General features: G+C 50.2%; 1 protein-coding gene across 2 annotated transcripts in view; it reads right to left on the reverse strand.

Moving 5' to 3' along the window:
- DPP10 (dipeptidyl peptidase like 10) overlaps window positions 1–27591 on the reverse strand; it is a 305051-nt gene that overhangs the window by 165620 nt on the left and 111840 nt on the right. For both annotated transcript variants that reach the window (XM_040440599.1, XM_040440600.1), the window contains 5 exons: window positions 18357–18409; window positions 18199–18280; window positions 16666–16786; window positions 12041–12195; window positions 11857–11954 (listed from right to left, as the gene is read on the reverse strand). In XM_040440599.1, coding sequence (XP_040296533.1) covers window positions 11857–11954; window positions 12041–12195; window positions 16666–16786; window positions 18199–18280; window positions 18357–18409 — 509 coding nt within the window. The remainder of the gene's footprint in view (window positions 1–11856; window positions 11955–12040; window positions 12196–16665; window positions 16787–18198; window positions 18281–18356; window positions 18410–27591) is intronic.

Genomic DNA, 27591 nt, shown 5'->3' on the forward strand with positions numbered 1-27591 from the left:
TGTATGTAGGTGCACATTGCTATGGCGAAATACATATACATAGAAAAAGACACAAATGCAATAGCACTCTGCATCCAGCAATTTGCCTCCATGCTGGATGAGGCATTGGTGTACATTTTGGCGAAAGCGTAATAAGCCACTCACCACGTCAAGGTCGCCTCTATGGAGTGGTCCCTAACACTAGTTCCTACCTGTTTATGGGCCATGACAGCCACACAAAGTCCAGGGAATGCAGGTCAGCGTGCACGCCAAGCACACTCTGCTTTTAACCCCTTCCAGTGCCATTACAGCTTTCATCAGATCCAGGGATGCAAGTACCAACATGCATGCTGAGCCCACCATATACTTCTCCTGGTTGTGCTGATTGAATCCCCCACATTATTTTTTTTGTAGTATATATTGGAGGCGTGGCGATCTCCATGCAGTCATGCACACCTGACCAGTCAATCTGTCCTGGAGGCTGGTTTTAAAGTCAGTATAAAACTGAGTCTGCTTATATAGAACCTACCAGTAGCCATTTGGCTCCAGGAGAAGTATATGGTGGACTCAGCATGCATGTTGGTACTTGCATCCCTGGATCCGATGAAAGCTGTAATGGCACCGGACGGGGTTAAAAGCAGAGTGTGCTTGGCGTGCACGCTGACCTCCATTCCCTGGACTTTGTGTGGCTGTCATGGCCCATGAACAGGTAGGAACTAGTGTTAGGGACCACTCCATAGAGGCGACCTTGACGCGGTGAGTGGCTTATTACGCTTTGGCCAAAATCTACACCAATGCCTCATCCAGCATAGAGGCAGGGCAGAATGCTGGATGCAGAGTGCTATTGCATTTGTGTCTTTTTCTTATTATATATATATATACTGTGCTCCTGTATTTTATATATATACTGTGCTCCTGTATTATATATATATATACTGTGCTCCTGTATTATATATATATATACTGTGCTCCTGTATTTTATATATATACTGTGCTCCTGTATTATATATATATATACTGTGCTCCTGTATTTTATATATATACTGTGCTCCTGTATTATATATATATATATACTGTGCTCCTGTATTTTATATATATACTGTGCTCCTGTATTATATATATATATACTGTGCTCCTGTATTATATATATATATATATATATACTGTGCTCCTGTATTATATATATATATATACTGTGCTCCTGTATTATATATATATATACTGTGCTCCTGTATTATATATATATATATATACTGTGCTCCTGTATTATATATATATATACTGTGCTCCTGTATTATATATATACTGTGCTCCTGTATTATATATATACTGTGCTCCTGTATTTTATATATATACTGTGCTCCTGTATTATATATATATATACTGTGCTCCTGTATTATATATATATATATACTGTGCTCCTGTATTATATATATATATACTGTGCTCCTGTATTATATATATATATATATACTGTGCTCCTGTATTATATATATATATACTGTGCTCCTGTATTATATATATATATACTGTGCTCCTGTATTATATATATATATATACTGTGCTCCTGTATTATATATATATATACTGTGCTCCTGTATTATATATATATATACTGTGCTCCTGTATTATATATATATATACTGTGCTCCTGTATTATATATATATATATATACTGTGCTCCTGTATTATATATATATATACTGTGCTCCTGTATTATATATATATATATATATATATATATATACTGTGCTCCTGTATTATATATATATATATATATATATATATATATATACTGTGCTCCTGTATTATATATATATATATATATATATACTGTACTCCTGTATTATATATATATACTGTACTCCTGTATTATATATATATATATATATATATATATACTGTGCTCCTGTATTATATATATATATACACACACACATCACCTAAAGAATTCTTAGTGCCCCCATACTAATACGGTGTTGGACCCCCTTTTGCCTTCAGAACTGCCTTAATTCTACGTGGCATCGATTCCACAAGGTGCTGATTCTTTAGAAATGTTGGCCCATATTGATAGGATAGCATCTTGCAGTTGATGGAGATTTGAGGGATGCACATCCAGGGCACGAAGCTCCCGTTCCACCACATCCCAAAGATGCTCTATTGGGTTGAGATCTGGTGACTGTGGGGCCATTTTAGTGCAGTGAACTCATTGTCATGTTCAAGAAACCAATGTGAGATGATTGGAGCTTTGTGACATGGTGCATTATCCTGCTGAAAGTAGCCATCAGAGGATGGATACATGTTCTCATTCTGTTTACCCCAAATTCGGACTCTACCATTCGAATGTCTCAACAGAAATTGAGACTCATCAGACCAGGCAACATTTTTCCAGTCTTCAACAGTCCAGTTTTGGTGAGCTCGTGCAGATTGCAGCCTCTTTTTCCTATTTGTAGTGGAGATGAGTGGTACCCGGTGGGGTCTTCTGCTGTTGTAGCCCATCCGCCTCAAGGTTGTGCATGTTGTGGCTTCACAAATGCTTTGCTGCAGACCTCGGTTGTAACGAGTGGTTATTTCAGCCAACGTTGCTCTTCTATCAGCTTGAATCAGTCGGCCCATTCTCCTCTGACCTCCAGCATCCACAAGGCATTTTCGCCCACAGGACTGCAGCATACTGGATGTTTTTCCCTTTTCACACCATTCTTTGTAAACCCTAGAAATGGTTGTGCGTGAAAATCCCAGTAACTGAGCCGATTGTGAAATACTCAGACCGGCCCGTCTGGCACCAACAACCATGCCACGCTCAAAATGGCTTAAATCACCTTTCTTTCCCATTCTGACATTCAGTTTGGGGTTCAGGAGATTGTCTTGACCAGGAGCCCCCCCTAAATGCATCGAAGCAACTGCCATGTGATTGGTTGACTAGAGAATTGCATCAATGAGAAATAGAACAGGTGTTCTTAATAATTCTTTAGGTCAGTGTATATACTGTGCTCTGTAATATATATATATTACAAAGAAAAAATGTGGGGGATTCAATCAGCACAACCCTGTATGTAGGTGCACATTGCTATGGCGAAATACATATACATAGAAAAAGACACAAATGCAATAGCACTCTGCATCCAGCAATTTGCCTCCATGCTGGATGAGGCATTGGTGTACATTTTGGCGAAAGCGTAATAAGCCACTCACCACGTCAAGGTCGCCTCTATGGAGTGGTCCCTAACACTAGTTCCTACCTGTTTATGGGCCATGACAGCCACACAAAGTCCAGGGAATGCAGGTCAGCGTGCACGCCAAGCACACTCTGCTTTTAACCCCTTCCAGTGCCATTACAGCTTTCATCGGATCCAGGGATGCAAGTACCAACATGCATGCTGAGCCCACCATATACTTCTCCTGGTTGTGCTGATTGAATCCCCCACATTATTTTTTTTGTAGTATATATTGGAGGCGTGGCGATCTCCATGCAGTCATGCACACCTGACCAGTCAATCTGTCCTGGAGGCTGGTTTTAAAGTCAGTATAAAACTGAGTCTGCTTATATAGAACCTACCAGTAGCCATTTGGCTCCAGGAGAAGTATATGGTGGACTCAGCATGCATGTTGGTACTTGCATCCCTGGATCCGATGAAAGCTGTAATGGCACCGGACGGGGTTAAAAGCAGAGTGTGCTTGGCGTGCACGCTGACCTCCATTCCCTGGACTTTGTGTGGCTGTCATGGCCCATGAACAGGTAGGAACTAGTGTTAGGGACCACTCCATAGAGGCGACCTTGACGCGGTGAGTGGCTTATTACGCTTTGGCCAAAATCTACACCAATGCCTCATCCAGCATAGAGGCAGGGCAGAGCGCTGGTTGCAGAGTGCTATTGCATTTGTGTCTTTTTCTTATTATATATATATATACTGTGCTCCTGTATTTTATATATATACTGTGCTCCTGTATTATATATATATATACTGTGCTCCTGTATTTTATATATATACTGTGCTCCTGTATTATATATATATATACTGTGCTCCTGTATTTTATATATATACTGTGCTCCTGTATTATATATATATATATACTGTGCTCCTGTATTTTATATATATACTGTGCTCCTGTATTATATATATATATACTGTGCTCCTGTATTATATATATATATATATATACTGTGCTCCTGTATTATATATATATATACTGTGCTCCTGTATTATATATATATATACTGTGCTCCTGTATTATATATATATATATATATATACTGTGCTCCTGTATTATATATATATATACTGTGCTCCTGTATTATATATATACTGTGCTCCTGTATTATATATATACTGTGCTCCTGTATTTTATATATATACTGTGCTCCTGTATTATATATATATATACTGTGCTCCTGTATTATATATATATATATACTGTGCTCCTGTATTATATATATATATATATACTGTGCTCCTGTATTATATATATATATACTGTGCTCCTGTATTATATATATATATACTGTGCTCCTGTATTATATATATATATACTGTGCTCCTGTATTATATATATATATACTGTGCTCCTGTATTATATATATATATATATACTGTGCTCCTGTATTATATATATATATACTGTGCTCCTGTATTATATATATATATATATATATATATATATACTGTGCTCCTGTATTATATATATATATATATATATATATATATATATACTGTGCTCCTGTATTATATATATATATATATATATATACTGTACTCCTGTATTATATATATATACTGTACTCCTGTATTATATATATATATATATATATATATATATACTGTGCTCCTGTATTATATATATATATACACACACACATCACCTAAAGAATTCTTAGTGCCCCCATACTAATACGGTGTTGGACCCCCTTTTGCCTTCAGAACTGCCTTAATTCTACGTGGCATCGATTCCACAAGGTGCTGATTCTTTAGAAATGTTGGCCCATATTGATAGGATAGCATCTTGCAGTTGATGGAGATTTGAGGGATGCACATCCAGGGCACGAAGCTCCCGTTCCACCACATCCCAAAGATGCTCTATTGGGTTGAGATCTGGTGACTGTGGGGCCATTTTAGTGCAGTGAACTCATTGTCATGTTCAAGAAACCAATGTGAGATGATTGGAGCTTTGTGACATGGTGCATTATCCTGCTGAAAGTAGCCATCAGAGGATGGATACATGTTCTCATTCTGTTTACCCCAAATTCGGACTCTACCATTCGAATGTCTCAACAGAAATTGAGACTCATCAGACCAGGCAACATTTTTCCAGTCTTCAACAGTCCAGTTTTGGTGAGCTCGTGCCAATTGTAGCCTCTTTTCCCTATTTGTAGTGGAGATGAGTGGTACCCGGTGGGGTCTTCTGCTGTTGTAGCCCATCCGCCTCAAGGTTGTGCATGTTGTGGCTTCACAAATGCTTTGCTGCAGACCTCGGTTGTAACGAGTGGTTATTTCAGCCAACGTTGCTCTTCTATCAGCTTGAATCAGTCGGCCCATTCTCCTCTGACCTCCAGCATCCACAAGGCATTTTCGCCCACAGGACTGCAGCATACTGGATGTTTTTCCCTTTTCACACCATTCTTTGTAAACCCTAGAAATGGTTGTGCGTGAAAATCCCAGTAACTGAGCCGATTGTGAAATACTCAGACCGGCCCGTCTGGCACCAACAACCATGCCACGCTCAGAATGGCTTAAATCACCTTTCTTTCCCATTCTGACATTCAGTTTGGGGTTCAGGAGATTGTCTTGACCAGGAGCCCCCCCTAAATGCATCGAAGCAACTGCCATGTGATTGGTTGACTAGAGAATTGCATCAATGAGAAATAGAACAGGTGTTCTTAATAATTCTTTAGGTCAGTGTATATACTGTGCTCTGTAATATATATATATTACAAAGAAAAAATGTGGGGGATTCAATCAGCACAACCCTGTATGTAGGTGCACATTGCTATGGCGAAATACATATACATAGAAAAAGACACAAATGCAATAGCACTCTGCATCCAGCAATTTGCCTCCATGCTGGATGAGGCATTGGTGTACATTTTGGCGAAAGCGTAATAAGCCACTCACCACGTCAAGGTCGCCTCTATGGAGTGGTCCCTAACACTAGTTCCTACCTGTTTATGGGCCATGACAGCCACACAAAGTCCAGGGAATGCAGGTCAGCGTGCACGCCAAGCACACTCTGCTTTTAACCCCTTCCAGTGCCATTACAGCTTTCATCAGATCCAGGGATGCAAGTACCAACATGCATGCTGAGCCCACCATATACTTCTCCTGGTTGTGCTGATTGAATCCCCCACATTATTTTTTTTGTAGTATATATTGGAGGCGTGGCGATCTCCATGCAGTCATGCACACCTGACCAGTCAATCTGTCCTGGAGGCTGGTTTTAAAGTCAGTATAAAACTGAGTCTGCTTATATAGAACCTACCAGTAGCCATTTGGCTCCAGGAGAAGTATATGGTGGGCTCAGCATGCATGTTGGTACTTGCATCCCTGGATCCGATGAAAGCTGTAATGGCACCGGACGGGGTTAAAAGCAGAGTGTGCCTGGCGTGCACGCTGACCTGCATTCCCTGGACTTTGTGTGGCTGTCATGGCCCATGAACAGGTAGGAACTAGTGTTAGGGACCACTCCATAGAGGCGACCTTGACGCGGTGAGTGGCTTATTACGCTTTGGCCAAAATCTACACCAATGCCTCATCCAGCATAGAGGCAGGGCAGAGCGCTGGTTGCAGAGTGCTATTGCATTTGTGTCTTTTTCTTATTATATATATATATACTGTGCTCCTGTATTTTATATATATACTGTGCTCCTGTATTATATATATATATACTGTGCTCCTGTATTTTATATATATACTGTGCTCCTGTATTATATATATATATATACTGTGCTCCTGTATTTTATATATATACTGTGCTCCTGTATTATATATATATATATACTGTGCTCCTGTATTATATATATATATACTGTGCTCCTGTATTATATATATATATACTGTGCTCCTGTATTATATATATATATATATACTGTGCTCCTGTATTATATATATATATACTGTGCTCCTGTATTATATATATATATACTGTGCTCCTGTATTATATATATATATACTGTGCTCCTGTATTATATATATACAGTCTTGTGAAAAAATTAGGACACCCTTTGAAAGCATGTGGTTTTTTGTAACATTTTTAATAAATGGTTATTTCATCTCCGTTTCAACAATACAGAGAGATTAAAGTAATCCAACTAAACAAAGAAAACTGAAGAAAAGTCTTTTCAAGATCTTCTGTAAATGTCATTCTACAAAAATGCCTATTCTAACTGAGGAAAAAGATAGGACACCCTTGCCCCTAATAGCGAGTGTTACCTCCTTTGGCTGAAATAACTGCAGTGAGACGGTTCTTGTAGCCATCTACCAGTCTTCGACATCGGTCTGAGGAAATTTTACCCCACTCCTCAATGCAGAACTTTTTCAGCTGTGAGATGTTTGAGGGGTTTCTTGCACGTACAGCCCTTTTCAAGTCACCCCACAGCATCTCAATGGGATTCAAATCTGGACTTTGACTTGGCCATTCCAGGACTCTCCATTTCTTCTTTTTCAGCCAATCTTTGGTTGATTTACTAGTATGTTTTGGGTCATTGTCATGTTGCATGGTCCAGTTCCGCTTCAGCTTTAATTTTCTAACTGATGGTCTCACATGTTCTTCAAGCACCTTCTGATACACAGTAGAATTCATCGTGGATTCTATGATGGTGAGCTGACCAGGTCCTGCTGCAGCAAAGCAGCCCCAAACCATGACACTTCCACCTCCATGCTTCACAGTTGGTATGAGGTTCTTTTCTTGGAATGCTGTGTTTGGTTTACGCCAAACATGTCCTCTGCTGTTGTGTCCAAATAATTCAATTTTGGACTCATCTGTCCAAAGAACATTATTCCAGAAGTCCTGGTCTTTGTCAACTTTATCGCTGGCAAATGTCAGTCTGGCCTCGATGTTTCTCTTGGAAAGCAAAGTTTTCCTCCTTGCACACCTCCCATGCAAGTTAAACTTGTACAGTCTCTTTCTGATTGTAGAGGCATGTACTTCTACATCAACAGTAGCCAGAGCCTGCTGTAGTTCTCGAGATGACACTTTAGGGTTTTTGGATACCTCTTTTAGCATCTTGCGGTCTGCTCTTGGGGTGAACTTGCTGGGGCGACCAGTCCTGAGCATGTTGGCAGTTGTTTTGAAAGCCCTCCACTTGTAGACTATCTTCCGGACAGTGGAATGGCTGATTTCAAAATCTTTTGAGATCTTTTTAAATCCCTTCCCAGACTCATAGGCTGCTACAATCTTTTTTCTGAAGTCCTCTGACAGCTCTTTTGCTCTCACCATGGTGCTCACTCTCACTTCAACAGTCAGGAGCACACCAAACTAAATGTCTGAGGTTTAAATAGGGCAAGCCTCATTCAACATGCAGAGTAACGATCTACTAATTATGTGCACCTGGTGTGATATACATGTGTGAGATCTGAGCCAATTTAAGAGGGAATACATGTGAGGGTGTCCTATCTTTTTCCTCAGTTAGAATAGGCATTTTTGTAGAATGACATTTACAGAAAATCTTGAAAAGACTTTTCTTCAGTTTTCTTTGTTTAGTTGGATTACTTTAATCTCTCTGTATTGTTGAAACGGAGATGAAATAACCATTTATTAAAAATGTTACAAAAAACCACATGCTTTCAAAGGGTGTCCTAATTTTTTCACATGACTGTATACTGTGCACCTGTATTTTATATATATATATACTGTGCACCTGTATTTTATATATATACAGTTGCAATAAATAGTATGTGAACCCTTTGGAATTATATGGATTTCTGCACAAATTGGTCATAAAATGTGATCTGATCTTCATCTAAGTCACAACAATAGACAATCACAGTCGGCTTAAACTAATAACACACAAAGAATTAAATGTTACCATGTTTTTATTGAACACACCATGCAAACATTCACAGTGCAGGTGGAAAAAGTATGTGAACCCCTAGACTAATGACATCTCCAAGAGCTAATTGGAGTGAGGTGTCAGCCAACTGGAGTCCAATCAATGAGATGAGATTGGAGGTGTTGGTTACAGCTGCCCTGCCCTATAAAAAACACACACCAGTTCTGGGTTTGCTTTTCACAAGAAGCATTGCCTGATGTGAATGATGCCTCGCACAAAAGAGCTCTCAGAAGACCTACGATTAAGAATTGTTGACTTGCATAAAGCTGGAAAGGGTTATAAAAGTATCTCCAAAAGCCTTGCTGTTCATCAGTCCACAGTAAGACAAATTGTCTATAAATGGAGAAAGTTCAGCACTGCTGCTACTCTCCCTAGGAGTGGCCGTCCTGTAAAGATGACTGCAAGAGCACAGCGCAGACTGCTCAATGAGGTGAAGAAGAATCCTAGAGTGTCAGCTAAAGACTTACAAAAGTCTCTGGCATATGCTGACATCCCTGTTAGCGAATCTACGATACGTAAAACACTAAACAAGAATGGATTTCATGGGAGGACACCACAGAGGAAGCCACTGCTGTCCAAAAAATACATTGCTGCACGTTTACAGTTTGCACAAGAGCACCTGGATGTTCCACAGCAGTACTGGCAAAATATTCTGTGGACAGATAAAACCAAAGTGGAGTTGTTTGGAAGAAACACACAACACTATGTGTGGAGAAAAAGAGGCACAGCACACCAACATCAAAACCTCATCCCAACTGTGAAGTATGGTGGTGGGGGCATCATGGTTTGGGGCTGCTTTGCTGTGTCAGGGCCTGGACGGATTGCTATCATCGAAGGAAAAATGAATTCCCAAGTTTATCAAGACATTTTGCAGGAGAACTTAAGGCCATGTGTCCACCAGCTGAAGCTCAACAGAAGATGGGTGTTGCAACAGGACAACGACCCAAAGCATAGAAGTAAATCAACAACAGAATGGCTTAAACAGAAGAAAATCCGCCTTCTGGAGTGGCCCAGTCAGAGTCCTGACCTCAACCCGATGGAGATGCTGTGGCATGACCTCAAGAAAGCGATTCACACCAGACATCCCAAGAATATTGCTGAACTGAAACCGTTCTGTAAAGAGGAATGGTGAAGAATTACTCCTGACCGTTGTGCACGTCTGATCTGCAACTACAGGAAACATTTGGTGGAAGTTATTGCTGCCAAAGGAGGTTCAACCAGTTATTAAATCCAAGGGTTCACATACTTTTTCCACCTGCACTGTGAATGTTTACATGGTTTGTTCAATAAAAACATGGTAACATTTAACTCTGTGTGTTATTAGTTTAAGCCGACTGTGATTGTCTATTGTTGTGACTTAAAAGAAGATCAGATCACATTTTATGACCAATTTGTGCAGAAATCCATAGAATTCCAAAGGGTTCACATACTTTTTCTTGCAACTGTATATATACATATATATATATACTGTGCTCCTGTATTATATATATATACAGTACAGACCAAAAGTTTGGACACACCTTCTCATTCAAAGAGTTTTCTTTATTTTCATGACTATGAAGGCATCAAAACTATGAAGTAACACATGTGGAATTATATACATAACAAACAAGTGTGAAACAACTGAAAATATGTCATATTCTAGGTTCTTCAAAGTAGCCACCTTTTGCTTTGATTACTGCTTTGCACACTCTTGGCATTTCTCTTGATGAGCTTCAAGAGGTAGTCCCCTGAAATGGTCTTCACTTCACAGGTGTGCCCTGTCAGGGTTAATAAGTGGGATTTCTTGCCTTATAAATGGGGTTGGGACCATCAGTGGCGTTGAGGAGAAGTCAGGTGGATACACAGCTGATAGTCCTACTGAATAGACTGAGAATTTGTATTATGGCAAGAAAAAAGCAGCTAAGTAAAGAAAAACGAGTGGCCATCATTACTTTAAGAAATGAAGGTCAGTCAGTCAGCCGAAAAATTGGGAAAACTTTGAAAGTAAGGGCTATTTGACCATGAAGGAGAGTGATGGGGTGCTGCGCCAGATGACCTGGCCTCCACAGTCACCGGACCTGAACCCAATCGAGATGGTTTGGGGTGAGCTGGACCGCAGAGTGAAGGCAAAAGGGCCAACAAGTGCTAAGCATCTCTGGGAACTCCTTCAAGACTGTTGGAAGACCATTTCAGGGGACTACCTCTTGGAGCTCATCAAGAGACTGCCAAGAGTGTGCAAAGCAGTAATCAAAGCAAAAGGTGGCTACTTTGAAGAACCTAGAATATGAGATATTGTCAGTAGTTTCACACTTGTTTGTTATGTATATAATTCCACATGTGTTAATTCATAGTTTTGATGCCTTCATAGTCATGGAAATAAAGAAAACTCTTTGAATGAGAAGGTGTGTCCAAACTTTTGGTCTGTACTGTATATATATATATATATATATATATATATATATACTGTGCTCCTGTATTATATATATACTGTCAGTACCTGGACCGCAGGCTGTCGGGGGGGGCAGTACCTGGACCGCAGGCTGTCGGGGGGGGGGGGGGGGGCAGTACCTGGACCGCAGGCTGTGGGGATGGGGGGCAGTACCTGGACCGCAGGCTGTCGGGGGGGGGGGGCAGTACCTGGACCGCAGGCTGTGGGGAGGGGGGGCACGTACCTGGACCGCAGGCTGTCGGGGGGGGGGGGGGGGGCAGTACCTGGACCGCAGGCTGTCGGGGGGGGGGCAGTACCTGGACCGCAGGCTGTGTGGGGGGGGCAGTACCTGGACCGCAGGCTGTCGGGGGGGGGGGGGGCAGTACCTGGACCGCAGGCTGTCGGGGGGGGGGGGGGGGGGCAGTACCTGGACCGCAGGCTGTCTGGCGGCATCAGCTCTAAGGTGTGCGTCGGCCCATAGAGATTCACCACAATCAGTTTCACGGTGGGGTTGGTTTGCCCGGCCTGAGAGACACAGAAGGCAGGTTAGACACAGCTGAGAGATATATTATACACAGACAGACGTCGGCAGTATTCCAGGTTCTGGTCACCTTGGGATACGGGAAGTGTTTCCCCAGTGGGTACAGGCTGCCAGTGTACTGAGGAATGATCATATTGGGGACGGCGCTGTCATTGATGGTGAGGAACGCCAGCCTCTCGCCGTCGGGAGACCACCAGTGGGCGATGTGGGTGTGCAGGAGCTCCTCTGGAATAAAACACAACGGGGTCAGCAGGACAAGATGTGTCGCCATCTCTATAACCAGCAGAGCAGAGAGCCTGAGCTGAGATAGGGAGAGAGCTGCGGCAGAAAGGACACACCCCAGAGCTGTGTAAGGAGAGAGCTTCACCAGAAAGTACACACCCCTGAGCTGTGTAAGGACAGAGCTCCACCAGAAAGGACACACCCCTGAGCTGTGTAAGGAGAGAGCTCCGCCAGAAAGAACACACCCTTGAGCTATGTAATGAGAGCTCCGCCAGAAAGGACACACCCCTGAGCGGTGTAAGGAGAGAGCTCCACCAGAAAGGACACACCCCAGAGCTGTGTAAGGAGAGAGCTTCACCAGAAAGGACACACCCCAGAGTTGTGTAAGGAGAGAGCTCCACCAGAAAGGACACACCCCAGAGCTGTGTAAGGAGAGAGCTCCACCAGAAAGGACACACCCCAGAGTTGTGTAAGGAGAGAGCTCCACCAGAAAGGACACACCCCTGAGCTGTGTAAGGAGAGAGATCCACCAGAGAGGACACACCCCAGAGCTGTGTAAGGAGAGAGCTCCACCAGAAAGGACACACCCCAGAGTTGTGTAAGGAGAGAGTTCCACCAGAAAGGACACACCCCTGAGCTAAGATTTTGAATAATATATAGTGGGAGCTCTTGATCCATGGCAGGTTCGGCGCTGGTTCTGATAGAAGGCCGTCCTGTGACAGCGGGATGGCCACTGAGCCACGGCTGCACCACAGACGCCCCCGGTGAAGGACCTTATCAATACCACTCCCCATGGTAAGGGGCTTCCACACCGCGCCCATCTCCTCAAGGCACCCACCCTCACCCTCTCACCCCTCCTCCCCCGCCTCAACCCACCTATCCTCACCCTCTCACCCCCTCCCCCCCATCCTCCGCCTCATCTCACCTATCCTCAGCCTCTTACCCCTCCCCCCCAATCCCACCTATCCTCACCCTCTCACCCCCTCCTCCCCCAATCCCACCTATCCTCACCCTCTCACCCCCTCATCCCACCTATCATCCCCCTCTCACCCCCTCCTCCCCCAATCCCACCTATCCTCACCCTCTCACCCCCCCCCTCCCCCAATCCCACCTATCCTCACCCTCTCCTCCCCCCAATCCCACCTATCCTCACCCTCTCACCCCCTCCTCCCCCTCATCCCACCTATCCTCACCCTCTCACCCCCTCCTCCCCCTCATCCCACCTATCCTCACCCTTTCACCCCCCCTCCCCCATCCTCACCCTCTCACCCCCTCCTCCCCTCAATCCCACCTATCCTCACCCTCTCACCCCCCCTCCCCCCATCCTCACCCTCTCACCCCCTCCTCCCCCCAATCCCACCTATCCTCACCCTCTCACCCCCTCCTCCCCCCAATCCCACCTATCCTCACCCTTTCACCCCCCCATCCTCACCCTCTCACCCCCTCCTCCCCCCAATCCCACCTATCCTCACCCTCTCACCCCCTCCTCCCCCCAATCCCACCTATCCTCCCCCTCTCACCCCCTCCTCCCCCAATCCCACCTATCCTCACCCTCTCACCCCCCCCTCCCCCATCCTCACCCTCTCACCCCCTCCTCCCCCCAATCCTACCTATCCTCACCCTCTCACCCCCTCCTCCCCCCAATCCCACCTATCCTCCCCCTCTCACCCCCACCTCCCCCCAATCCCACCTATCCTCACCCTCTCACCCCCCCTCCCCCCAATCCCACCTATCCTCACCCTCTCACCCCCACCTCCCCCCAATCCTCGCCCTCTCACCCCCTCCTCCCCCCATCCTCCGCCTCATTCCACCTATCCTCACCCCCTCCTCCCCCCCTCTCCCCCAATCCTCTGCCTCATCCCACCTATCCTCACCCTCTCACCCCCACCTCCCCCCAATCCCACCTATCCTCGCCCTCTCACCCCCTCCTCCCCCTCATCCCACCTATCCTCACCCTTTCACCCCCCTCCCCCATCTTCACCCTCTCACCCCCTCCTCCCCTCAATCCCACCTATCCTCACCCTCTCACCCCCCCTCCCCCCATCCTCACCCTCTCACCCCCTCCTCCCCCCAATCCCACCTATCCTCACCCTCTCACCCCCTCCTCCCCCCAATCCCACCTATCCTCACCCTTTCACCCCCCCATCCTCACCCTCTCACCCCCTCCTCCCACCTATCCACACCCTCCTCCCCCCATCCTCCGCCTCATTCCACCTATCCTCACCCCCTCCTCCCCCCCCTCCCCCAATCCTCTGCCTCATCCCACCTATCCTCACCCTCTCACCCCCACCTCCCCCCAATCCCACCTATCCTCGCCCTCTCACCCCCTCCTCCCACCTATCCTCACCCTTTCACCCCCCCTCCCCCATCCTCACCCTCTCACCCCCTCCTCCCCTCCTCCCCCCAATCCCACCTATCCTCACCCTCTCACCCCCTCCTCCCCCCAATCCCACCTATCCTCACCCTCTCACCCCCTCCTCCCCCCAATCCCACCTATCCTCACCCTTTCACCCCCCCATCCTCACCCTCTCACCCCCTCCTCCCACCTATCCACACCCTCCTCCCCCCATCCTCCGCCTCATTCCACCTATCCTCACCCCCTCCTCCCCCCCCTCCCCCAATCCTCTGCCTCATCCCACCTATCCTCACCCTCTCACCCCCACCTCCCCCCAATCCCACCTATCCTCGCCCTCTCACCCCCTCCTCCCACCTATCCTCACCCTTTCACCCCCCCTCCCCCATCCTCACCCTCTCACCCCCTCCTCCCCTCCTCCCCTCAATCCCACCTATCCTCACCCTCTCACCCCCCCTCCCCCCATCCTCACCCTCTCACCCCCTCCTCCCCCCAATCCCACCTATCCTCCCCCTCTCACCCCCTCCTCCCCCCAATCCCACCTATCCTCACCCTTTCACCCCCCCATCCTCACCCTCTCACCCCCTCCTCCCACCTATCCTCACCCTCTCACCCCCTCCTCCCCCCAATCCCACCTATCCTCACCCTCTCACCCCCTCCTCCCCCCAATCCCACCTATCCTCCCCCTCTCACCCCCTCCTCCCCCAATCCCACCTATCCTCACCCTCCCCTTCCCCCATCCTCACCCCCTCCTCCCCCCAATCCTACCTATCCTCACCCTCTCACCCCCTCCTCCCCCTCATCCCACCTATCCTCACCCTCTCACCCCCTCCTCCCCCCAATCCCACCTATCCTCACCCTCTCACCCCCTCCTCCCCCCAATCCCACCTATCCTCCCCCTCACCCCCTCCTCCCCCCAATCCCACCTATCCTCACCCTCTCACCCCCTCCTCCCCCCAATCCCACCTATCCTCCCCCTCTCACCCCCTCCCCCACCACATCCCACCTATCCTCACCCTCTCACCCCCACCTCCCCCCAATCCCACCTATCCTCACCCTCTCACCCCCCCTCCCCCAATCCCACCTATCCTCACCCTCTCACCCCAATCCCACCTATCCTCGCCCTCTCACCCCCTCCTCCCCCCATCCTCCGCCTCATTCCACCTATCCTCACCCCCTCCTCCCCCCCTCTCCTCTGCCTCATCCCACCTATCCTCACCCTCTCACCCCCACCTCCCCCCAATCCCACCTATCCTCGCCCTCTCACCCCCTCCTCCCCCCATCCTCCGCCTCATTCCACCTATCCTCACCCCCTCCTCCCCCCCTCTCCCCCAATCCTCCGCCTCATCCCACCTATCCTCCCCCTCTCACCCCCCCTCCCCCATCCTCTGCCTCATCCCACCTATCCTCCCCCACTCACCCCCTCCTCCCCCTCATCCCACCTATCCTCACCCTCTCATCCCCACCTCCCCCCAATCCCACCTATCCTCACCCCCTTCTCCCCCCAATCCCACCTATCCTCCCCCTCTCACCCCCACCTCCCCCCAATCCCACCTATCCTCCCCCTCTCACCCCCACCTCCCCCCAATCCCACCTATCCTCACCCTCTCATCCCCACCTCCCCCCAATCCCACCTATCCTCACCCTCTCACCCCCTCCTCCCCCCAATCCCACCTATCCTCCCCCTCTCACCCCTCCCCCCCTCCTCCACCTCATCCCACCTATTCTCACCCCCTCCCCCCCAATCCCACCTATCCTCACCCTCTCACCCCCTCCTCCCCCCAATCCCACCTATCCTCCCCCTCTCCCCCCATCCTCTCCCTCTCACCCCCTCCTCCCCCCATTCTCCCCCTCATCCCACCTATCCTCACCCTCTCACCCCCTCCTCCTCCCCATCCTCCCCCTCCTCCACCTCATCCGACCTATTCTCACCCTCTCACCCCCTCCTCCGCCTCATCCCACCTATCCTCACCCTCTTACCCCTCCCACCGACCCACCCACCCTAACCCCTTTTCCGTCTCGCCGTTGTCATCCTCACCATAATTCATCCAGAGTCCAAAGACACTGGGGTGGGGGGGTGGAGGGACGGTGAATGAAGTGTCAGCTCCTGGGTCACCTACCCTCATAAAGCCAGTCAGAAAGCCCGTTGTAGATGATCCCCTCCTTCCCGGATGAGGTCAGCCGAAGCGAGCTGCTCCTCACCTCCGCCCGGTAATAAATGTTATTCTCAAATATGAAGATCTGGAAGAGACGGAGACAAAGTCAGCGAGACGGAATATACATGGAATGTCCGCACGTCACACAGACCACCGCAGCGCCCCCACAACAGTGACCTCCACAGCGTCACCACAACAGTGACCTCCACAGCGTCACCACAACAGTGACCTCCACAGCGCCCCCCACAACAGTGACCTCCACAGCGCCCCAACAACAGTGACCTCCACAGTGCTTCCACAAGTGACCTCCACAGTGCTTCCACAACAGTGACCTCCACAGAGCCCCCCACAACAGTGACCTCGACAGCGCCCCCACAACAGTGACCTCGACAGCGCCCCCACAACAGTGACCTCCACAGTGCTTCCACAACAGTGACCTCCACAGTGCTTCCACAACAGTGACCTCCACAGAGCCCCCCACAACAGTGACCTCCACAGCGCTCCCATAACAGTGACCTCGACAGCGCCCCCACAACAGTGACCTCCACAGCGCCCCCATAACAGTGACCACCACAGCGCCACCACAACAGTGACCTCCACAGCGTCACCACAACAGTGACCTCCACAGCGTCACCACAACAGTGACCTCCACAGTGCTTCCACAACAGTGACCTCCACAGTGCTTCCACAACAGTGACCTCCACAGTGCCCCCACAACAGTGACCTCCACAGTGCTTCCACAACAGTGACCTCCACAGCGCCCCCACAACAGTGACCTCCACAGTGCTTCCACAACAGTGACCTCCACAGTGTTTCCACAACAGTGACCTCCACAGCGCCCCACAACAGTGACCTCCACAGCGCCCCCACAACAGTGACCTCCACAGCGTCCCCATAACAGTGACCTCCACAGTGCTTCCACAACAGTGACCTCAACAGTGCTTCCACAACAGTGACCTCCACAGTGCCCCCCTAACAGTGACCTCCACAGTACCCCCATAACAGTGACCTCCACAGTGCCCCCATAACAGTGACCTCCACAGTGCCCCCATAACAGTGACCTCCAGTGTCCCCATAACAGGGACCTCCACAGTGCCCTCATAACAGGGACCTCCACAGTGCCCCCATAACAGGGACCTCCACAGTGCCCCCACAACAGTGACCTCTACAGTGCCCCCATAACAGTGACCTCCACAGTGCCCCCATAACAGTGACCTCCACAGTGCCACCATAACAGTGACCTCCACAGTGCCCCCACAACAGTGACCTCCACAGTGCCCCCATAACAGTGACCTCCACAGTGCCCCCATAACAGTGCCTCTGGACACTAAATCCCAGATGGTTGAGAAACAATTATCTGCTGTCCCTTTGGACCTTGTTCACATCTACATTGGAGATTCCAGCTCCATCTATTCCCGCTACAGTTGGGGGCCGACAGGACTGGAGAGATAGGTGCAGATGTGGAGCGGGCGGAGGAGTAGATGCCGCAGGTCTTACCAGCTGCTGCCCCTGGATGCCCCAGGCCGCGTGCTGCAGCACCGAGTCCTCAACCTCCGGAGGGTTCAGCTCCCAGACTTCCCTAAACACAGAGATTCCCGATCAGTCCCATCACAGAGAGCGGGGGTCAGTAAGGAGCCGGACCAGCCGGGACCTACCTGGTGTGGATGTTGTAGATCACGTAGGAGGCTGTGAATGAATAGTGGAAAACCTGCAAGAAAAGGGAATCCCGGTGAGGCAAACAGAAGAGACGATTAGGTCAGTAGTCACTGACATCCCTATCATCAAGGAGGAAGCCATCTCTCAATGTTCGGAGAAGTTTCCTAACTAAATATTGGCAGGTGTGGAAAAATGATCGATTACTGAAAGACACGATCCCGTCCGGAGAACGTCGGAAAATGTATTCACCCCGAGGAAAAAACGGGCAACATCTAACAATGTGAACGGGACATCGCCACCGGAACAGAATCCTGGAGATGGAACGTGACAGGAGAAGTCAACTGTTCATCCACGTGTCATCTACCCGACTGTGAGTGCGCTACACGTGTCATCTACCCGAGAGCGCTACACGTGTCATCTACCCGAGTGCGCTACACGTGTCATCTACCCGAGAGCGCTACACGTGTCATCTACCCGAGTGCGCTACACGTGTCATCTACCCGAGAGCGCTACACGTGTCATCTACCCAAGTGCGCTACACGTGTCATCTACCCGAGAGCGCTACACGTGTCATCTACCCGAGAGCGCTACACGTGTCATCTACCCGAGAGCACTACACGTGTCATCTACCCGAGAGCGCTACACGTGTCATCTACCCGAGTGCGCTACACGTGTCATCTACCCGAGAGCGCTACACGTGTCATCTACCCGAGTGCGCTACACGTGTCATCTACCCGAGTGCGCTACACGTGTCATCTACCCGAGAGCGCTACACGTGTCATCTACCCGAGTGCGCTACACGTGTCATCTACCCGAGTGCGCTACACGTGTCATCTACCCGAGTGCGCTACACGTGTCATCTACCCGAGTGCGCTATATGTGTCATCGACCTGAGTGTGAGTGCGCTACACATGTCATCTACCCGAGTGCGCTATATGTGTCATCGACCTGAGTGTGAGTGCGCTACACATGTCATCTACCCGAGTGCGCTATATGTGTCATCGACCTGAGTGTGAGTGCGCTACACATGTCATCTACCCGAGTGCGCTATATGTGTCATCGACCTGAGTGTGAGTGCGCTACACGTGTCATCTACCCGAGTGCGCTATATGTGTCATCGACCTGAGTGTGAGTGCGCTACACGTGTCATCTACCCGAGTGCGCTATATGTGTCATCGACCTGAGTGTGAGTGCGCTACACATGTCATCTACCCGAGTGCGCTATATGTGTCATCGACCTGAGTGTGAGTGCGCTACACATGTCATCTACCCGAGTGCGCTATATGTGTCATCGTCCTGAGTGTGAGTGCGCTACACGTGTCATCTACCCGAGAGCGCTACACGTGTCATCTACCCGAGTGCGCTACACGTGTCATCTACCAGAGTGCGCTACACGTGTCATCTACCCGAGTGCGCTACACGTGTCATCTACCCGAGTGCGCTATATGTGTCATTGACCTGAGTGTGAGTGCGCTACACATGTCATCTACCCGAGTGCGCTATATGTGTCATCGTCCTGAGTGTGAGTGCGCTACACGTGTCATCTACCCGGATGCACTAAACGTGTGATCTACCCGGGCGCGCTACACATGTCATCTACCCGAGTGCGCTATATGTGTCATCGACCTGAGTGTGAGTGCGCTACATGTGTCATCTACCCGGATGCACTAAACGTGTGATCTACCCGGGCGCGCTACACATGTCATCTACCTGAGTGCGCTACATGTGTCATCTACCTGAGTGTGAGTGCGCTACGTGTCATTGACCTTACTGAGTGCGCTACATGTGTCACCTACCCGAGTGTGAGTGCACTACATGTGTCATCGACCTATACATGTGTCATCTATCTGAGTGTGAGTGCGCTACATGTGTCATTGACCTTACTGAGTGTGCTACATATGTCATCTATCCGAGTGTGAGAGCACTACATGTGTCATCGACCTATACATGTGTCATCTACCTGAGTGTGAGTGCGCTACATGTGTCATTGACCTTACTGAGTGCGCTACATGTGTTATCTACCCGAGTGTGAGTGCACTACGTGTCATCGACCTGCTTGCGAGTGCGCTAAACGTGTCATCTGAGTGTGAGTGCACTACATGTGTCATCTACCCGAGTGTGCTACATGTGTCATCTACCCGAGTGCGCTATATGTGTCATCGACCTGAGTGTGAGTGCGCTACATGTGTTATCTACTTGGGTGCACTACATGTGTCATCTACCCGGGCGCACTACACATGTCATCTACCTGAGTGCACTACACGTGTCATCTACCCGAGTGCACTACATGTGTCATCTACCTGTGAGTGCGCTATATATGTCATTGACCTCACTGAGTGCGCTACATGTGTCATCTACCTGAGTGTGAGTGCACTACATGTGTCATCGACCTATACATGTGTCATCTACCTGAGTGTGAGTGCACTACATGTGTCATTGACCTTACTGAGTGTGCTACGTGTCATCTACCCGAGTGTGAGTGCACTACATGTGTCATGTACCCGAGTGTGAGTGCACTACATGTGTCATCTACCCGAGTGCGCTATATGTGTCATCGACCTGAGTGTGAGTGCGCTACACGTGTTATCTACTTGGGTGCACTACATGTGTCATCTACCCGAGTGCACTACATGTGTCATCTACCTGTGAGTGCGCTATATATGTCATTGACCTTACTGAGTGTGCTACATGTGTCATCTGACCGAGTGTGAGTGCACTACATGTGTCATCTACCCGAGTGTGAGTGCACTACATGTGTCATCGACCTGCTTGCGAGTGCGCTAAACGTGTCATCTGAGTGTGAGTGCACTACATGTGTCATCTACCCGAGTGCGCTATATATGTCATTGACCTCACTGAGTGCACTAAATGTGTCATCGACCTATACATGTGTCATCTACCTGAGTGTGAGTGCGCTACATGTGTCATTGACCTTATTGAGTGCGCTACATGTGTCATCTACCCGAGTGTGAGTGCACTACATGTGTCATCGACCTGCGTGCGAGTGCGCTACACATGTCATCTGAGTGCGAGTGTGCTACATGTGTCATCGACCTGAGTGTGAGAGCACTACAAGTGTCATGTACCCGAGTTCGCTACACGTGTCATCTACCCGAGTGTGAGTGCGCTACACGTGTCATCGACCTGAGTGCGCTACACGTGTCATCTACCTGAGTGCGCTACACGTGTCATCGACCTGAGTGCGCTACACGTGTCATCGACCTAAGTGCGAGTGCGATAAACTTGTCATCTACCCTAGTGTGAGTGCTCTACACGTGTCATCTACCCGAGTGCGCTACATGTGTCATCAACCTGAGTGCGCTACACGTGTCATCTACCCGAGTGTGAGAGCACTACATATGTGTCATCGACCTGTACATGTGTCATCTACCCGAGTGTGAGTGCGCTACACGTGTCATCGACCTGAGTGCACTACATGTGTCATCGACCTGAGAGCGAGTGCGATAAACTTGTCATCTACCCGAGTGTGAGTGCTCTACACGTGTCATCTACCCGAGTGCGCTACAACGTGTCATCTACCTGAGTGCACTACATGTGTCATCTACCCGAGTGTGAGAGCACTACATATGTGTCATCGACCTGTACATGTGTCATCTACCCGAGTGTGAGTGCGCTACACGTGTCATCTACCCGAGTGCGCTACACGTGTCATCTACCGGAGTGCACTACATGTGTCATCGACCTGAGTGCGAGTGTGCTACACGTGTCATCTACCTGAGTGCACTACATGTGTCATCGACCGGAGTGCGATAAACTTATCATCTACTCGAGTGTGAGTGCTCTACACGTGTCATCTACCCGAGTGCGCTACACGTGTCATCTACCGGAGTGCACTACATGTGTCATCGACCTGAGTGCGAGTGTGCTACACGTGTCATCTACCTGAGTGCGCTACATGTGTCATCGACCTGAGTGCGAGTGTGCTACACGTGTCATCTACCTGAGTGCACTACATGTGTCATCTACCTGAGTGCGCTACACGTGTCATCTACCCGAGTGTGCTACACGTGTCATCTACCTGAGTGCACTACATGTGTCATCGACCGGAGTGCGAGTGCGATAAACTTGTCATCTACTCGAGTGTGAGTGCTCTACACGTGTCATCTACCCGAGTGCGCTACACGTGTCATCTACCGGAGTGCACTACATGTGTCATCGACCTGAGTGCGAGTGTGCTACACGTGTCATCGACTTGAGCGCGCTCTACAGTACATCCGTCTATATCCAGTCTCAGGAGTCATGACACAGATCCCTCCGGGAACATCACACGGACAGAAGACGTCATTTCAGAACGGTACAGAAGAGAAACGTTCTGCAGACCTCGGAGCCCAAGCCTCTGTGAGCTGAGAGAGGAAACGCTTCGGAAATCTATGTCTCTCCCACAAGTCTCCCCACCGCGCGCTCGCCCTGAATTCTCCTCATCTCTTCATCATTCAGCCTCGTCGTCAGCTCTCACAATACTCCGCTTCATTCCTCAGTAACCCCCCCGGTTAACCCTTTCCCCTCATGCTCTCACGCTCCCGACCAGTCTCTTCCTTCTCGCCGGACACTGCAGCCCCTCATTATGCAGACCACGCCTTCCAGTACTAGACCCCACCCCTCTTTCTGAGGGCGCGGCCTGGTGGCACACCCCAGGGGTTCTGCTTCCCGTCAGTCACACATGGTCCGTGTTCACCATGGTCCCATTCAGCATACTGCCGGCATCACACTCAGGGACTTCATCTTGCCCGAGGCCACAGGCACTCATTATGCTGCTTTTTCACCCATCTGTAACTGAGTATTTTTATTCCCACTTTTTGTTACGTTTTCTTTTGTTATCTATAATCTTCTTTATCTACGCCGTCCTCATTTTAACCAATTTTACCTTTTGTTCTCAATTTCTGGCTACGTTTCTGTAGGAAACCATTTCCCGCACATATAACCTTAATAATACCGTCCCGCTCTAGTTCCCAGGTGCACCCGGCACTTACACCGTTTTCCCTTTTTTTGTATCAAATCCCCATTATTATTAATATTATTATTATTTTAGACTTGACAAGAGTCCTACACACCCAGAATACCCAGTCCTGAACCAAAAATAAAAGAAAACTACATTAATTGTTTATATTTCTTGTCTGGTTGAGTCCTGCGCCTCAGACTGTCCATTACCAGCTCCAGCGCTATACTACCCCCGCAGACAGCCGACCTACCGCCCGATGTGCTGCTACTACTACTACTACTACCCCCGCAGACAGCCGACCTACCGCCCGGTGTGCTGCTACTACTACTACTACTACCCCCGCAGACAGCCGACCTACCGCCCGGTGTGCTTCTACTACTACTACTACTACTACCCCCGCAGACAGCCGACCTACCGCCCGGTGTGCTTCTACTACTACTACTACCCCTGCAGACAGCCGACCTACCGCCCGGTGTGCTTCTACTACTACTACTACCCCCGCAGACAGCCGACCTACCGCCCGGTGTGCTTCTACTACTACTACTACTACTACCCCCGCAGACAGCCGACCTACCGCCCGGTGTGCTTCTACTACTACTACTACCCCTGCAGAAAGCCGACCTACCGCCCAGTGTGCTGCTACTACTACTACTACCCCTGCAGAAAGCCGACCTACCGCCCGGTGTGCTGCTACTACTACTACTACCCCCGCAGACAGCCGACCTACCGCCCGGTGTGCTTCTACTACTACTACTACTACTAACCCCGCAGACAGCCGACCTACCGCCCGGTGTGCTTCTACTACTATTACTACCCCCGCAGACAGCCGACCTACCGCCCGGTGTGCTTCTACTACTACTACTACTACTACCCCCGCAGACAGCCGACCTACCACCCAGTGTGCTTCTACTACTATTACTACCCCTGCAGACAGCCGACCTACCACCCAGTGTGCTTCTACTACTATTACTACCCCCGCAGACAGCCGACCTACCGCCCGGTGTGCTTCTACTACTACTACTACTACTACCCCCGCAGACAGCCGACCTACCACCCAGTGTGCTTCTACTACTATTACTATCCCCGCAGACAGCCGACCTACCGCCCGGTGTGCTGCTACTACTACTACTACCCCCGCAGACAGCCGACCTACCGCCCGGTGTGCTTCTACTACTACTACTACTACCCCCGCAGACAGCCGACCTACCGCCCGGTGTGCTTCTACTACTACTACTACCCCCGCAGACAGCCGACCTACCGCCCGGTGTGCTGCTACTACTATTACTACTACTACCCCCGCAGACAGCCGACCTACCGCCCGGTGTGCTGCTACTACTACTACTACTACTACCCCCGCAGACAGCCGACCTACCGCCCGGTGTGCTGCTACTACTACTACTACTACTACCCCCGCAGACAGCCGACCTACCGCCCGGTGTGCTGCTACTACTACTACTACTACCCCCGCAGACAGCCGACCTACCACCCAGTGTGCTTCTACTACTATTACTACCCCCGCAGACAGCCGACCTACCGCCCGGTGTGCTTCTACTACTATTACTACCCCCGCAGACAGCCGACCTACCGCCCGGTGTGCTGCTACTACTACTACTACCCCCGCAGACAGCCGACCTACCGCCCGGTGTGCTGCTACTACTACTACTACCCCTGCAGACCGTCGACCTACCGCCCAGTGTGCTGCTACTACTACTACTACCCCTGCAGACAGCCGACCTACCGCCCGGTGTGCTGCTACTACTATTACTATCCCCGCAGACAGCCGACCTACCACCCGGTGTGCTGCTACTACTACTACTACCCCCGCAGACAGCCGACCTACCGCCCGGTGTGCTTCTACTACTATTACTACCCCCGCAGACAGCCGACCTACCGCCCGGTGTGCTGCTACTACTACTACTACTACCCCCGCAGACAGCCGACCTACCGCCCGGTGTGCTTCTACTACTATTACTACCCCCGCAGACAGCCGACCTACCGCCCGGTGTGCTGCTACTACTACTACTACCCCTGCAGACCGCCGACCTACCGCCCGGTGTGCTTCTACTACTATTACTACTACTACCCCCGCAGACAGCCGACCTACCGCCCGGTGTGCTGCTACTACTACTACTACCCCTGCAGACCGCCGACCTACCGCCCGGTGTGCTTCTACTACTATTACTACTACTACCCCCGCAGACAGCCGACCTACCGCCCAGTGTGCTGCTACTACTACTACTACCCCCGCAGACAGCCGACCTACCGCCCGGTGTGCTGCTACTACTACTACTACTACTACCCCCGCAGACAGCCGACCTACCGCCCGGTGTGCTGCTACTACTATTACTACTACTACTACTACTACCCCCGCAGACAGCCGACCTACCGCCCGGTGTGCTGCTACTACTATTACTACTACTACCCCCGCAGACAGCCGACCTACCGCCCGGTGTGCTGCTACTACTACTACTACCCCTGCAGACCGCTGACCTACCGCCCGGTGTGCTGCTACTACTACTACCCCTGCAGACAGCCGACCTACCGCCCGGTGTGCTGCTACTACTACTACTACCCCTGCAGAAAGCCGACCTACCGCCCGGTGTGCTGCTACTACTACCCCCGCAGAAAGCCGACCTACCGCCCGGTTTGCTGCTACTACTACTACTACCCCCGCAGACAGCCGACCTACCGCCCGGTGTGCTTCTACTACTATTACTACCCCCGCAGACAGCCGACCTACCGCCCGGTGTGCTTCTACTACTATTACTATCCCCGCAGACAGCCGACCTACCACCCGGTGTGCTGCTACTACTACTACTACCCCTGCAGACAGCCGACCTACCACCCGGTGTGCTGCTACTACTACTACTACCCCTGCAGAAAGCCGACCTACCACCCGGTGTGCTGCTACTACTACTACTACCCCCGCAGACAGCCGACCTACCGCCCAGTGTGCTGCTACTACTACTACTACCCCTGCAGAAAGCCGACCTACCGCCCGGTGTGCTGCTACTACTACTACTACCCCCGCAGAAAGCCGACCTACCGCCCGGTGTGCTGCTACTACTATTACTACCCCCGCAGACAGCCGACCTACCGCCCGGTGTGCTTCTACTACTATTACTATGCCCGCAGACAGCCGACCTACCGCCCGGTGTGCTGCTACTACTACTACTACCCCCGCAGAAAGCCGACCTACCGCCCGGTGTGCTGCTACTACTACTACTACCCCCGCAGACAGCCGACCTACCGCCCGGTGTGCTTCTACTACTATTACTACCCCCGCAGACAGCCGACCTACCGCCCGGTGTGCTTCTACTACTATTACTATCCCCGCAGACAGCCGACCTACCACCCGGTGTGCTGCTACTACTACTACTACCCCTGCAGAAAGCCGACCTACCGCCCGGTGTGCTGCTACTACTACTACTACCCCCGCAGAAAGCCGACCTACCGCCCGGTGTGCTGCTACTACTATTACTACCCCCGCAGACAGCCGACCTACCGCCCGGTGTGCTTCTACTACTATTACTATGCCCGCAGACAGCCGACCTACCGCCCGGTGTGCTGCTACTACTACTACTACCCCCGCAGAAAGCCGACCTACCGCCCGGTGTGCTGCTACTACTACTACTACCCCCGCAGACAGCCGACCTACCGCCCGGTGTGCTTCTACTACTATTACTACCCCCGCAGACAGCCGACCTACCGCCCGGTGTGCTTCTACTACTATTACTATCCCCGCAGACAGCCGACCTACCACCCGGTGTGCTGCTACTACTACTACTACCCCTGCAGACAGCCGACCTACCACCCGGTGTGCTGCTACTACTACTACTACCCCTGCAGAAAGCCGACCTACCACCCGGTGTGCTGCTACTACTACTACTACCCCCGCAGACAGCCGACCTACCGCCCGGTGTGCTGCTACTACTACTACTACCCCTGCAGAAAGCCGACCTACCGCCCGGTGTGCTGCTACTACTACTACTACCCCCGCAGAAAGCCGACCTACCGCCCGGTGTGCTGCTACTACTACTACTACCCCCGCAGACAGCCGACCTACCGCCCGGTGTGCTTCTACTACTATTACTACCCCCGCAGACAGCCGACCTACCGCCCGGTGTGCTTCTACTACTATTACTATCCCCGCAGACAGCCGACCTACCACCCGGTGTGCTGCTACTACTACTACTACCCCTGCAGACAGCCGACCTACCACCCGGTGTGCTGCTACTACTACTACTACCCCTGCAGAAAGCCGACCTACCACC

The sequence above is a fragment of the Bufo bufo genome, chromosome 7 (assembly GCF_905171765.1).
Source record: "Bufo bufo chromosome 7, aBufBuf1.1, whole genome shotgun sequence".
NCBI classification, from domain to species: Eukaryota; Metazoa; Chordata; class Amphibia; order Anura; family Bufonidae; genus Bufo; species Bufo bufo.